Source organism: Cyphomyrmex costatus, unplaced genomic scaffold (genome assembly GCF_001594065.2).
Source record: "Cyphomyrmex costatus isolate MS0001 unplaced genomic scaffold, Ccosl1.0 scaffold53, whole genome shotgun sequence".
Taxonomy (NCBI): Eukaryota; Metazoa; Arthropoda; class Insecta; order Hymenoptera; family Formicidae; genus Cyphomyrmex; species Cyphomyrmex costatus.
Window position 1 is genome coordinate 1 of NW_017279524.1, and position 16214 is coordinate 16214.

General features: G+C 34.7%; 2 protein-coding genes across 2 annotated transcripts in view; one reads left to right on the top strand and one right to left on the bottom strand.

The window, feature by feature from the left end:
• The first annotated feature begins 420 nt into the window (after positions 1–420).
• Positions 421–5667, top strand: LOC108778916 (putative ATP-dependent RNA helicase DHX30). Its single transcript, XM_018546240.1, has 14 exons — positions 421–571; positions 670–832; positions 1071–1185; positions 1251–1325; positions 1393–1465; positions 1778–2163; positions 2451–2641; positions 2739–3758; positions 3898–4239; positions 4328–4572; positions 4709–4934; positions 5027–5216; positions 5310–5383; positions 5460–5667. Exons 2-14 carry the CDS (start codon positions 783–785, stop codon positions 5665–5667), a joined length of 3195 nt encoding a protein of 1064 aa, XP_018401742.1. The 5' UTR covers positions 421–571; positions 670–782.
• Positions 5668–9613: 3946 nt separating this feature from the next.
• sha (shavenoid) overlaps positions 9614–16214 on the bottom strand; it is a 132153-nt gene continuing 125552 nt past the window's right edge. The window contains exons 10-15 of the mRNA XM_018546242.1: positions 14264–14595; positions 13287–13508; positions 12984–13086; positions 11684–12483; positions 10460–11632; positions 9614–10258 (exon numbers count right to left, since the gene is read on the bottom strand). Coding sequence (XP_018401744.1) covers positions 9614–10258; positions 10460–11632; positions 11684–12483; positions 12984–13086; positions 13287–13508; positions 14264–14595 — 3275 coding nt within the window. The remainder of the gene's footprint in view (positions 10259–10459; positions 11633–11683; positions 12484–12983; positions 13087–13286; positions 13509–14263; positions 14596–16214) is intronic.

Consider the following 16214-nt stretch of genomic DNA (forward strand, 5'->3'; position numbering starts at 1 on the left):
TGGCCGCTCTCAGGCTTCTCTCTGTGGAAACGCACACGGTAAATTGGAATCATACGTACAGACCTACAGACTACAGCGTATTAGGGCCAATTTCACCAACATCGGTTAAGCTAACCGACGATTAAAGTGTCAACCGTGATTGGTTCATTCTGGTCAAAGACAAATGCGATTGGATAATTCCATTGGAATTAACCGTCGGTTAGCTTAACCGACGTTGGTGATTACAGACTACAGCGTATTAACAGGTCTCTACAGCGTATGAGTGTGATGGCATATATGTATAGTATTACATATATGGTTGATGGTGTTGAGGACGTTGAGAACACCTAGAAAACAGGTCTCTACAGCGTATGAGTGTGATGGCATATATGTATAGTATTACATATATGGTTGATGGTGTTGAGGATGTTGAGAACGCATACCCGGTACTTTTGAGAAAGTGGCAACATTTAATCGTTTTATGTATGAAGAAGTACATCTTGACCAATCTTGACAATACTTCCTTGTAAGTGGAAGCGCTGTCACAAACTTTCTGGATCATTTTGTTCTCTGATGATATAGGGTTAAGTAGGTAAGTGTCCATAACCAAGAACACGAACTTCGATCCTAACCACGTGAACTACGATACTCGAGGTATACAAATGATTGTGATTTTCTTACTACTTTTAGATCGAAGAACGTGCACTTCTAGAAATACATTTCCTTTTTAGGAAGTACATATTATACACACATATATATATATATATATTAAAATAAAGAGTGCACATATACACAAAGAAAAGATGTCAGGAACATTTCTAGTACTTCGTGGACAAAGATCAACATATAGCTGGTATATAACAATGATGCATATTATTTTACTAAAGCATCTCATCTTTTAATTTCAGTTGTATCACTAATTTGTCATGGTTAATTGCTGTAAGATAGACTCAATTTCATTTGTGTAGTAGCATTGACAAAGCTGTTGGATGCTTAAAGTTTTTCAAAGTGAAATTTATAGTATTCAAGTCTTAATGAATTGTTTATATAGGTGATCTCTCTGATAATAAATTCATAATTTTGTTATACAGGCTTCGCCAGTATCGTGCAGCATATTTATATAAAAATGTGATTAGAGACTTGCATATACATACTGTGGCGCAATACTGTGTTTCTGTGAAAGATAAAGACAAACATTTATCTCAGGTATGAAAGGTATAATTGTAAATGATAATTTTTCTGAATAATCTGTTTTATTATTTTATAAATAGATAAAGAATTTTGAATACGAAAATGTGGAAACTAAATCTTTACATACAAATATTACAACGGAAAAGTTAATAGAGGTAAGTAATATTATACATAATGCATCAGGAATAAAATTGCAATTATTAAAGATAAAAATTTTAACAGCAAAACTTCGATGAATTTGGAAGAAAGTATGATAAATCTCAGAGAATTAATAAAGAAATTTTGCTCCAAAAACGTACGTATAAATTATTTATTTACATCTTCAAAACAATTAAATCTAGTAAATCCAGTAGTTTTCAAATCTTCTAAATAAATATTAAGTTAGAAATAATTTGCAATTGAAATACAGTGCAAAATTTATCTTTTATGTGTATTAAATTTTATATTTGTCTTTCTTAATAAGTATATTGTGATCATATCAAATACAAAATGTTTCTACATATTTGTATTAATTTATTAAATTTAATATATCATTTAATATACTCTGTATAATTTATACTTTATTTTTGTCAATTTATTACCATAATAAAATTTCTGAATATTATAGGAATGGAACGTTTATATGCAGATCCAAAATCTTCTTTAATATCTATTTATTCAATAGTGGGTCATGACTTAAAAGACCAACAAATTTTAACCTCAAAGATTAAGAGCATTACTATAAATAGATCTAAACAATGGGAAGTTACTATCAATGTCAAATGGCCAGAAGTTATGTCTTTTAAAGAAACTGGTAAAACTAAAACACTCACTTTCAAAAATGTAGCTTGGAAGTGTTTACAGTGGCTAGAAATAAATGGCAAATTAAAAAACGGCAAACCACGTATCTATAATGAAGAAGAAGTGAGGAATATGCAATTTAAGCCTGTTGAATTAAATGTTGCTCCTGAAATTTTAAACAATATGACACAATTAATCAAGACTTACAATACGGTAAAAAATTCTCCATCACAATTTCTTTACCCTGCTGGTCTGTTTAAATTTATTTTATTATTTAAATCAATATAATTAAAAACTCTAAAAAATCATAAATTTTTCAGAAAAAGTTTATATTAACAGATAAAATCATCATCTATTAGAAAACAGTTTTTAATTAAAATATTAGTAAAGAAATTAATTACATTCTAGGTGATATATAGACCTGAAGCAAACCAGCAGGGCTAATGTAAATGTATTTTATTAGTATAGTATTTGATTATTTTAATTTGTATAATACTCAGGAAATACAGAGTATGACATTGAAAAATACTGTAAATTCTGATAATTTATTGCATCAGTCTACATTGACTCATCATCCAATACTTGAAGACAATGGTTACTCAAATATTCTCCTTCGAAATAAAACTTTGAGGGATAGATTATTGGAAAGATGTAACAATGACACTGTTACTTTACCAATTCACGAGTTTAAGTATGAAAGATATAAGATAATATTGTTCATATTTATACAATATGTGTACATATAATATGCTTTGTAATTTTCAACATATACGTAATCTGTTTTACAGAGATGAAATTCTTTCTCTGTTGGAAAACCATCGAGTCCTATTAATAGAGGGTGATACAGGTTGTGGCAAAACTACACAAGTACCTCAATTTATATTAGATGCTTTCGCAAAAAATGGTAATGCTACAGATTGCAACATATTGATATCTCAACCTCGTAGAATCTCGGCGATCTCTTTGGCAGATCGCATCGCGTACGAAAGAAAAGAACACGTGGGAGACGTTGTCGGTTTTCACGTGAGACTAGAACAAGCATTGCCGAAGGAACTTGGTGCGATAGTTTTTTGTACTACTGGTATGCTACTGAGAAAATTGCAGATCAATCCTGATTTAAAAGGGTGCTCGCATATCATTTTGGACGAGGCGCATGAACGCCAGATTGATACCGACATGCTAATGATTCTACTTAAGAGAGCCATACAGAAAAATCCTACTTTAAAAGTACTGATAATGTCGGCGACTATAAATACGCACATATTTCAACAGTATTTCGATTGTCCCACTATACGAGTACCTGGTAGACTGTTTGCCGTAAAAATGCATTTTTTGGAAGATATCGATCATTTACCAAATATCGAGAGATACAGAACATATGTAGCCAAAGGTCGTTATGATGATGAAGTCGAAAAACTTTCAATTAATTTTGGAAAAATAGTACAGGTCATAAAATGGATTTCGTCGCATAAGCCGCCCGGTGCTATTTTATGCTTCTTACCAGGTTGGAATGAAATCATGAGGGTGCAAAGTATGCTTGAGGATACATCGTGCTATAACGAAAAACATTTGATTTTGCCGATGCATTCCAAAGTGTCACACAACGAGCAGCGGAAAATCTTTGAACATACACCGAAGGATGTACGGAAAATTATCTTGGCTACGGATATTGCTGAAACAGGCATTACAGTTAGTGATGTGGTTTACGTTGTAGATTCTGCCTTACGAAAAGAATCTCATTGGGACGATATCAAAGATATATTTAGTATAAAGAATTGTTGGATCTCTCGAGCAAACATTCAGCAAAGGTAATTATTAAGAACAAGTAAATATGTTATATAATTTTGTTATTCATATTTGAGAGAAATAAAAATATTAAAAAAAATTGCAATTAAGTATTATTTTGAAATTATTTTACGTTAAGATGATAATTAATTTGTTATGCAGGAAAGGGAGAGCTGGACGAGTCAAACCTGGTGAAAGTTATCACTTAATCTCAAAAAAAGAATATGAGAAATTACAGCCGTATCCAGTACCGCAATTATTATGCAATCCATTGGAAAAAGTAATTCTTGACAGTAAAACATACACGGACGAAAAGGCGCAAGCATTTCTGAGTGGATTTCTGGAACCACCTACTCCAACTGCAATACAAAAGGCGGTGAGATCTTTAATAAATCTTGGAGTTATGGATGCCGAAGAGAATCTTACGGCTCTAGGTAAACGAATGGCACTATTTCCAACGCATCCTAAATTCAGTAAAGCCATGGTATATTCTTCTGTCTTCGAGTAAGTATAAATATTAAATAGAATATACATCTGAATCTCATCTTCTGATTATTTTTCTGTATTATAAATATTTCCGTTTTAACAATAGCTGCTTACATCCTGTGATAACGATAGCCAGTATTTTTTCTGGTGAAGATAATCTTTTTCACAATATACTGAATGAGAAATCTCAAATTAGAGAAAATAAAAGAATGTACCATCCATCTAGCGATCATGTTGCAATGGCATGGATATTTAAGCAATGGTCTCACTTTAATGAAACAAGTCCGCATTTAATAAGAAAATTTTGTAGAGACATGATGATCAGGCCACTCAGAATACAAATACTGAGTCGTAAGTAACATAGCTATTAGAGATTATATTTAAAAATTATTTTTGTTCAGTTACTGCTGTGTGTATTTATTTAATCGAATTATCCATACTATCGATAAATCTCGTTTTTAAATCGTACGAAATCATAATTTTGCAGAAATACGAAATACGTTTATCCAACAGTTGATTCAATGTAAAATGTTAAGCAAAGCTTTATTGCATGATTATGATTGCAATAAATCTGATATAGCAAACAAATATGAATGTAATGACGAGTTAGTGCGAGCTGTATTATATTCTGCTACGCAGCAATTGATAGAACATAAAGATGTGGGATTTAAGAATGGAATCCTAAGGAAAGGCGTTAACGAACTTCGAACACAGTAAGCGAATTTTGTATATCCACAGACTCAAGTTTAAAGATGATTTATAACATTATTATTTATAATATAATATTAATTTTATTTTTAAACAGAGGTCGTGCCAAGGCTGTAATTTCGGGAGAAAGTGTTAATTATAAGCGGAAAAATTGGCCGAGTTCTTTCTTCACGTATTTTAATGCTGCGCACTGCAATGTAAGACGTAGTATAGTAATTCGTGAAACAAGTATGATATCACCTTTAACAGTGTTACTTTTCAACCAAAAAGAAGTTCAATGTTATGAGGTAATTAAATAATTAAATCTTACGATTCAACAAAGTAGTATAAGAAAGTAAATAACATAACACACAATTTATAATATATTTTTCTATTTGTAGCTGGACGATAACAGGATAAAACTTACAATTAATGTTAATGCGCAACAAACTGTAAGATTTGTTTGTAATAAAGAGTGAGTATTTTTATATTTTGTCTTATATAATATGTAGCATATAATAATCTGTTTAAATCTTTGTTTTTTTATCTAGAACTGCTAATGTGCTCTTACAATTTAGAAATGTTATGTGGTCTCTAGTGCAGTACTTATTGGAGACACAAGGATTTGTCAATCATAGAAATGATCTTAATTTAAAAGAAATATTAGAGTACAAAGAGAAAGTATTTGAAACTCTTGTGGAAACCCTGAAAATGTCGTCTAAATCTATAGAAAATACAGAAAAAGTTGAAACTCTTTAGTTTAAATATGTACAATATGATAACTGTACATACATAATAGCCTTAAAACTGTAACATTATCTCAATCAACATAGAGTTAATTGTAATTTATTCTTATTGTTATTACCTATTATATGTATATTTGTGTACAAATTTGTCAAAAATAACGTATGCTGATTGACAGCTTTATACAAATATATTTGATAGAATTACTTATATAAGTAATAAATTGTCTAATTAAAAAAACAACGCTAGAGCTTCTTTCAATGAGTATCTTTTTTTCTCATTCACTTCCACTTCTATATTATGTGTTCGTTTTTCCCAATCAATCTGTAAGAAAAATTGAAATGCCAACAATGTTAAATTAACAAAATTAATGAAGCATCGTAAGACTTATAATTAGAGATGAAAAGAGCGACATTATTTAAAATTACAATTGTAAATCAAAAGACTACGTGTTTACAATATTACAGATATACTTACATGACTGATGAATTTTTATGAGAGGAAAGATGTGGAACACATATTTGCAGGAGTAATGCAAGTAATAAATACTACATTTTCCCGTTAACAGTATTTTTTTTTATAAAATAGTAAGAATTTATTACATATGTATATGTACAATCACAATATGATGCTTTTCGTAACTAGGACAACAATGTCGCTTCGATTAAATGCTATGAGACGCTCAATAATCGTTTTGTCATGCAGTACAAAAAAAGTCGGAATTATTATTAAATATTTCGTTCATAGACATGTTGCTCTTAAATTTCTTCAAAAATATATAATTTTATTTTGTGTGAAGCGCTCTTGATGTACCCGAAACCTACCGACACCACCTCGCGCCAAAATGGCCGAGAAATTATAAAAATTTGTTCCCTTAATCTTTTATGCCACGTTACGATCGCTTTCCGAGCGTTTAAACAAGATATAGAATTTGAATGATGACCTGTGTATAAAATATTAATATTTAATAAATTTAGAAACAACATTATTAATAATTTAGGTCAATATAATTATATATGTATAATTTCGCTAAATTTGAAAAGTCAACACAAATAGTATACAAGTATAATTATCGTTTTTAAATAATAATATCGTGATTCTCTTCTCTTGTTCATGTGCTCACGAACAATTTTTCACGATCGTAACGGCATGTATATTTGTGCATTATATTACTTTAATTAACATTCCATAAAATATATATATATATTAAAACAATATCGCAAAATAATGTTAAAAGTACATTAAATTAACAGAATATATATTAAAATCTATCTCAAATATTTACATTTGGCAGGTACATGGAAGCGTGCGCTTCTAATGTTATAACTTTAAAAAGTAGATAGAAATATATTAATTTGAAGTAATTAAATATTAAATATAAAACTTTTACAAACAAAATAATAACATGGAAAAATATATTACTTTATTTTTATGCAAAATCACTTGGAGTACTAGCGATAAATAAATCTTTAAATAAGAGGATTAATATAAAACAAGGCTGGGTCCACAACTTCGCTTTAAGAGGTCCTAAACCGTAAAGCCGTAAGAAATTGACCAATCACAGTCGATTATTTTTCTCGTATTCAACTATGATTAGTCAATTTCTTACGGCTTTACGGCTTAGGGCCTCTTAAAGCGAGGTTGTGGATCCAGCCTAAGAGTATAAAGATAAATTCTCATAAATTATATTGCATAATTCTTATATTAATATTATACGTTTTGTTCCAACTTGTACATATATTAATTAGTTATTCATTAATAAAAAACGGTGAAAATATTTCAGTAATGCTTGCAAATACTTCTTAATAATCATCTATAATAATTTTAATATCTCAATTGAAAATATGAGGAAATAAGAGGAGAAACAATAATAATATAGCTTGTAATAATATCAGGAAATTATATAAGATACTAATACCTTTTTGGCAAGATATCTCATTACTCTCGATTTATTTACATAAATTATTCTCTAACACAACTTCTTCAAACGAATAAATCTTTTTAAAAGTGATGGTTTAAAAACATTGTCTGAAAAAATGTTGATTAAAATCATTCATAATAAAAAATTGCTTAATAATTAATCAATTATTTTATCTTCACACTGTCCTCTTGTAGAAAGAATCTCTGCGTATTTTGAGAGTATTCACTGTCATAATGACTATTGTAACATATTAAAAATATATCATGCCTATTTAATTAATTTATGATTTGTGCAGTTTCTCTCTTTATTACGAACTAATATTGCACTTCCGGCCGATAATGCATCCAGCATATCGTTTCGATTACAGCAGCTATAATAATTTTCGATCGCACTAATTGCAATCAAGGAAAATATACAAATAAGCGTTTTCATCGTTACCTATGATAAAAACATTATCACTTTCTCCACTGAGTTATTGTTATGTCTAGAAAAAATTAATAAAAAGTAATAAATATAAATAAATACATAACTTACATATATGCATTTGTAAAAAATTATTTTACAGATATGAGCAATTGCTATAAAAATTATATTCCTTTCATATATTTTTTTAAACTAACATGTTTCTAAATTAATTTTAAATCGATATTAAGAACTAGTCACACCTATATTAATAATAATAATAATCTAAAAGTGTTTCTCATAAAAATATTTTAGACTTTTGCACATATTTTAGCTTATAAAGATATATTAATATAAAAAAAATATTTAGCGCACACGGAAGTCTATTAATTGTTCTTTTCTCTTTTCAGATGAGCGAAGATAATATATCATTTACCCGCTTGATGAACTTTTAAGCGCGCATGGCGCTTTGTGTATTTAATTGTTAATATTTATAAAACTATCACGTAGCTATCTATCTTAGTAATAAATTTATTTTCTTTCTAGACTGGCCTTGAAGCTTTTTTGAAAACGAATAAAATTTATCTAACGTTTCGATTAAAACTTCAAATTTAATCTTTCGCGAATTTTTATCTTTCAAAATTCATCCACAAAAATTAACAGTACAAATAAAGTCTGTTGTCTTATTATAGGACTCAATACTCGATATTTTATCTAGTACGATGGCAAATCGTTTTTTGATTTCCACTTATGCTCTAAAAATAGTGTGTTACATTGCATCTTAACATTACCACGACGAAAATTTAGTATAGAAAATATATTAGAAATAATTTCAATAAAAAGTTATTCCGATTTGACATTACTAAAAAAATAAAAGATTTACATATCACGATATGTGCTCTTAACTCTAATTAATCGCCTTTTCGGTATGGCATACCTAGATTTCTTACTCCTTCTTATGTTTTTCCAAAGCTTTTTTCATTGTTTATAATTTTTTTATTAATAAAGATACGTTAATTTTTTTATTCGGTGCTATTATGTTTTTAGTGTTTCATTATTTAGAGAGTCCGGTTCAATTGAGGATTTTCGAATTGCAATGTGCGCACTATTGAACTTATGTATTCTCACAGAGAACGATATAATGACGCTGAAATAATATCATATTTTGAGGCAAGGAATGAAATAATTAATTATAACGAATTTTTTATACTTAACGAAAAACTGTAAGATTTTTAAAATAGATCACTGCTCTCTAAAAATTAATATATATCTGTTTTTCTTACAACAGACATTTATACCAGAATATAAAGTAAGAAAATTCTTAATAACTAAAATAGGAATAAAACTGGAATATGTTCAATACATTTTTTAAATTAAACAATAAAATTGTTCATAATAAAAAATTATCATTAATTACTTTATCTTTATGCCATCATTTGGCCTCTTATAAAAACTATCTCTTTTCAAATCTTGGAAGTATTTCATAAAAGATGTTACTAAAAATTTTATATATAAAGTTACCTTTTTTATATAAACAACTTTGCTTGATTAAAATATCTGCACCAAGATACTGTCCTATAGATCCTACCAGAGGATTTTTTAAGAGATCATTTACTCTTCGATTGAATATTTTAACTGTTACGATACTAATTTGTTGCACTGACCGTTACAAGGAGGCAATACAGTAACGAGACTCTCGGTTTCGCTGTCGCTCGTACTGAAATTCGCTCTCTCCAAAACCACTGTGATCTCACTGTTCGTGTCGAACATCGGCTGATAATATGACGAATTCTTCGCTCCAAGATCCACGCCGGAATCAGCGCTTTTAGAGATTTGTGACAGTCTGCGAAAATTGCCGAAAAACACGCTGTCGGTGCCGACGCTCTCGGCACCGCTCTCGCTAGCGCCGTCACACACAGATTCGGTCTCGTCGGTCTCCTCGGACACGCTACTTACCTCGTGCTTCAGCAATCGCTTGTGCGAACCGTTGCTGTCTGTGCTACTGAGGTAGCCGCTATCTTCAACCTTCACGTGACCACGTCGATTGTCCACCAACGGTAGCATGTTCGAGTTGGAATCACAGCTCTTCGAGAGACCTTTCAACTGCCTTGTTCTGGAGCCACTCTGCGCTCTGCTTTTGTTGAGGAGTTTGTCCTTATCCTCCCGGCGATGATCGGCGCTCCACGATCGCGTCCTTGAACTTCTTCCGGAACTTCTGTGATGAGAGGAACCTGTAATCGATCGTTTATCTCGCGCCACCTTCGTTTCTCGCACCGAGACTTCCTCCTTGTTGGAATTGATATGCCCGTAGAACCTAAACCTGTCCTCAGGAACTTCGATTTCAATCCGCGTCTCGCACGGGCAGTCCCTGCAACCGTTCGTCACAGTGCACTTGCCGCCTATTCTCTCATTAAAAAACGTCGTTCCCGTTAAGGGAACGTCGTCTTCGCGATGCTTCTTGTTGTAAATCTCGTACTTCGCGACGTCGAGTTGAGTCTGCGACGAGCAGAGGCAGGTTTGGTCCCCTACATGGTATCCGTCAGCTTTCGGGACAGGAGCGCCGTTACTGGCTGTAGGGTCACCCGCTCCGACAGGACTCCCGTCCCAGGCGTTTTTTGGCGGAGATAACGGCGGCAGTCTCGCGTCTTCGACGCGCCGCGGTGGCTTCGGTCGCTGATAGATCTCCTCTTCCGTGGGCGGCAACGGCACCACGTCCGGCTGGTTATGCGGCTGTCGTTGTCTCTTTGCTTGTCTGTTGTCCGGCGTCAAGTATTTCAACTTTTTCCACGAGTCTACGCCATCGGACTCGCCGTTCATTTGCACCTCCGGGTCATGACCATTCGTCAAATGTGGGTCCTTCATACCCGACTTTATCCTTGCCTCGTAAATCTCCCGTAAACTGTTGTGGCTAGTACGTTGCAGCGTAGAATTCTCGTCGCGAAAACTACCCTTGCTCTTGAGAAGGATCTGAGCCGGTCGCTCTAACGAATCCACATAAATCTCGTTGGTAATTTCCCCTCGGTTGTATTGTATGTCGTCGTTGATTCGCAGCTTCATCGGCTTTCGATCCAACGTGTCCGGCTCGTACTCGGATTCGTCAAGCTTCACGTAGTTTTCTGGAGAGTCCTGGACCTTGATGGTCAAATGACCCGGATTCTCCGGCTCGTATTGAATCTCCGGACCACTGTCGTCACTGCAGGCTGGACTGGCGTAGCCGTCATTCACGTAGACTTCACTCACCAGCGAGTACGTCTCCGACCGTTGACTGCTGATCAATTCTGGCAGACTGTTGTAGCAGTTTCTCTCGAGAATCTGATTACTGAGCTTCGACATCGTCATTTCGCCGGTACGCGTGTTGATCACAGCATTTTGCATCGTTAACTCCTCGTCCATTGGCAATGCCGTGGATAAGGCCGGACTCGATTGATTATCCGTCGATGACTGATCCGGCGATGTCGATGACTTCCGACTACACTTGGAACGTTCCAGACTGTCTACCTCGTAGTCGGTAATCGTCGTAGGACGATTAGATGATCTAGTGTGATGATGATCCAACGCCTTCACGTCTACCATCTCACGTATCACGGCGTCCATAATACGCTTTGCAGTGTTCTTCGCACCGGGTAGCTCGTTAATCATATCTGGAAGTTCTTTTTTCTTCATTGACGGTACACATGGCGCCTTCGACTTTCTCGATCTCTTCGGCGCGGGGTTGCTCTGCGATTGCTGCGATCGCGATTTCTCCGATTTATTCGTGTTGCTGGATGATCTCTCTGTTTTTGCCGACTCGTCCTCACTCTTGCTGTTCCTATCGTCTTTCACGCTCTCTTTCGTCTCGCTCTCTATGACCGCGCTCTCCTCCATTTGCTTGATGAAGGAATTCTCGATGGCCTTGCGGACTTTCGCGTTTATCGCGTCGTCACCGGCAGTGTACTGGAATGGTCTACCATTCGCCCGCTTACCACGGCCGCAACGGTCGTACTCGGATCCTTCGAACATGGACCTGGTCGATCGTCTGGATACGCTGTAGCGATCGTCGTTCTCCAGAATCTCACTTCTGGCGGTGATATTCTGGAAGGTCCTCAGCATCGGTGGATTATCTTTCCACGACGATACCGATTTGCCAACCAGATTCGCGCGATCGTCCGGATCACCAAAATCGCGTCTGGCCAACTCCTTTAGGTATTCCAGATTTCTGGCAAACGTTCGGGCGTTCTCCTGGAAGTTCCTACGCGTATCCTCGGCGTCCCTCCAGCGACGCTGTGGTGGTCGCACGTCCTCCAACCAGGCGCGCACCTTGCTCTCACCGTGGCTGGGCAAATCAGATATAGGAAGAGCGGGAAGCAGCCGAGGAGACTCGCTGCAACCGGGACATCCGGTGCACCGTTGGGACTTCCGCGATTTCGTGACCGAGCCGCCTTGAACGGAGCTTGGGGTCGTTCTCTGTTGATGCTTGCTTGATTTTGCCGATTCGCACCGTTCGGAATTGCTCTCCTCTTCCGGAATACCTGCGTGTCAGATTTATCCTGCTGGTAGTAATGATGACAAAGCGAAAATGGCAAATTAATTATTTCTAATTACAGCGAGTGAAAGTCAAGTTGCTTTTGCGCGTTGTAAAATACTCCACGTGCTTTCCATTGGATGCATAATATCAGCTCGTGTGCCTAGCGAGCATACGGAGAATTCAAGAAATCAGGTGCGTGCGAAACCACATAGGAATAAAATAAGAATAAAATTGGAAACATCTCCTTAAATGCAAGAACGCGAAGGAAAAAAAGACTGAATTGTAGTTTCACGATTTTCACTAATTTCTTTATTCCTCGCATGAACGAGGGTCAAGAAATATAATTTAATTAATTATTAGATCGATTTAATTATTTCATATATTATAATATATCTTTTGAATTTCAAACATTATATTTTCTACAAATTATTTGCATCACGATTTGCTCCTTTTGTCTCATTATATTTCAAATAATGCATGTTTGAAGAACACAGACACACTCACCATTGAGAGTAGGAACAAATCTTTTTGCAGCCATCTTGTGCTTGGCGATGGAGATGACTTCTCGGATTTTGAGCAGGAACTCGATGGCAGCCGGAGGTGGGGCCTAGAAAAACGCCGGGCTGTTTTCAAATTATCTTGTCGCTGGTCGAGTGCGTAAGAAGGTAGACGAATCGAACAGACGTTGAGGGTACGTCCATTAAAAGCATTCCAGACTTCGAAAACGCGCGGATGACTAGCGCGAATGGGAAATAAGCAACATTTTTCCCCACCTTCTTCGCCGCGTTGCCCCGTTAAGCAACTCACCAGCAATAGCTGTCGATCGAAGTACGCGGGATTGAAGTACAATTTCCTACGTTGAGCACCTGGAAGAACCGGTACATCTTGCTGATGCGGATTTTCAGCCGTCTCCACGACCCGTACATCCTCTTCCGGTAGCCTCTCACCCAGAATGGAACCCGTGGAAAAAGGCCCTTCCGATTGCTCCAGATACACGCAGTGAGGATGAACGATCGCCGATGTTATTTGCTGAAGAAATGACAACATCGTTGATCAGTAAGCCCAACGCGAAAGTGAGAGAATTTCATAATTCGCAAGGTTACAATCAATCCGGGGACATTTCGAATTATAAACCTTATCTTCTCGCTGAATCCTTCAAGATACTGATTTCAATCAATATTTATTAACGACGTTATCACTGAGATTGTTTGGCACGAGACTACGTCGTGTAAAGACTTGACTTCTTCTGACAGCGACGAGACTTACACTCGCGTTGTTTCAGTAAAGAAAAGAATTGCGCTACGTGGAGACTGGGAGCAGTTCGCAGAACGCGCTGAAATCGCGGTGCGTGGTATTCTAACAACCGGTATACGGCGTAAAAGTGGGATGTACCTCACCTACTTGGAATGGTACGGACTAACGGAGCGCAAAACCAATGCGCTAATTGGATGCATTATTAAACGCAAGCGGTGGTCCCGGGAGAGAGATGGATTTTCTACAAAGATCTCACGAATCGCGCGAGCAATTTCGTTGCTTGAATTTGAATAATTACGTAATATCCTTGGAATGATGTAAAACTCGTCTAATTACGATAGAACAAATATATCTACGATCTGCTCCTGGTAAATAAAAATTTATCATAGCTCCTAATCGTTCAGGAATAAATCTATATTTATGTACGATGTGCATGAAGTAACTTTCTTAGATAAAATTACTCAATTAAAGTTTAGAAGATAATTTGCTAGAAATTGAACAATTGATTGAGAAGTAAAAGCTGCGCTTACATTTTCGAAACCTTGCTCATTATCGCTCGCAGGAAGATCTTCGCCTAAATCGCTCTCGGTTAGTCCACTATTAGTGTCGCTCTCGAAATGTCTCGTGGCTGTCAACAATGGATTGCTCTTCACCAATCCGCCGCCGTCTCGACCGCCGTCAAGAGTGATGTCCGCCTCTTCGATGGACTTTGTCTTCACCCTTCTGCTGTGCAAATATAACGATACGCTGGCTACGTATATGAGAGCCAAGATTACAGAGGAAAGACCGATGGCGGTGTATTCCGTAGCTGATAATCCTTGTGACACCTGGGACGTCGACGAGAACATTACTTCTCGTATACCTGTTGTAAGAAAGAAATGTATGTTTAACGAATCGTACATCTTCGTGATGCTCAATACTCATTCTTTGGAACGTCCTCATTAGTAGATAATTATACTATTTCCACACACACACAACACACGCACACACACACACATATTCACATGTAAAATTAAATCAGTATCTTAATTAAATTTTAATTTGAAATAAATGTATTATAATAAATAATAAAATAAATATATATTGTAATAAATATATTTTTCAACGTATATTTTATATTTATATTTTTTATACTTTATATATATTCTAATCTTTAACCATTTTCCGTTACAAATAACATTATTATAAATAGAATAATAAATTATTATATAAAGATTTAAAGTATTATGATGATTTAAATTATTATAAATTATTACCTAAAAAAAGTAAAAAAATTTATAAAATATTTCGTACACATTCGTAATATTTCATATTATAAATTGAAAGTTATGAATTTTGTAAAGTTTTTCAAATAATATATAATTTTTTTATTATTATATATATCATATATACAGGGTGAGGCAATAACTTTGTCCACTTTGAATATCTCCGCTATTATTAGAGATATGAAAATATTATAATTACAAAAGTTATGCTGGTTATAATCTTTTTAGGTAAAGGCGTTTCTGAGATTTCAAGGTCATCTCCATTTTTTTAAGTAGTATGCTGTACTTTTTTAACCTTAGTGTAATAGTGGGTATTTAGACGATTTCAACGACCTATAGTAAAAGGTTATTCGTCATTAAATAAAGAAGTAAAACGATGATTCTTACGTCACAAGAAATGCTCGAAGTGATGTCCGTTTACATCAATGCAACACTGCAATCGTTGAATTTCTGAAGAACGTACATTTTTTAACATTGCCGGACTGATTGTCGCACATGTAATAATTCGTTGCCTCATATTTTCCGGTGTGGTCGGCACTTCCTCTGGTATACAAAATGTTTTTTAATATTCCCCATAAAAATAAGTCAAGCAATGTTACGTCGGATGAACGAGCTGGTCACAGAATCGACCCACTACACCGCGTCCTATCCACCGATTTGGGAAGATTTTATTGAGTGTAGCTCTTACTCTATGTCATAATATGCGGGGCATCCATCATGTTGATATTACATCAGTTGCTTAATTCAATTGTACATTTTTTATAGAATAAAATTCCGTTGTGTATAAAGTTATCATGTTTTATACTATTAAGTGTTCCGTTGATGAAATATGGTCCGAATTAATTTGTTGCTTATAATACCGCACCATATATTTACCGACCATTGTCGTTGATGATCAACTTCTCTTAACCAATGCGGATTCTCATTCGACCATAATGCATATTGTTCAAATTTACAAGACAATAATTAGTAAAGTTTGTTTCATCGATGAATAATATTAACGAAAAGAAATTCTTTATTTAATAACGAATAACCTTTTATTACAGAATAATAAACATAAAAATGGCATTGTAAGAGTCAGATAAATAAGAGAGGTATTCTAAACGACAAATTAATCGGATATATTATAAGTTAGTTTTTAAGTACTGTCATAATAGATAAAATTTAGAATATATGAGTTAATTTGTCGTTTAGAATACCTCTCTTATTTATCTGA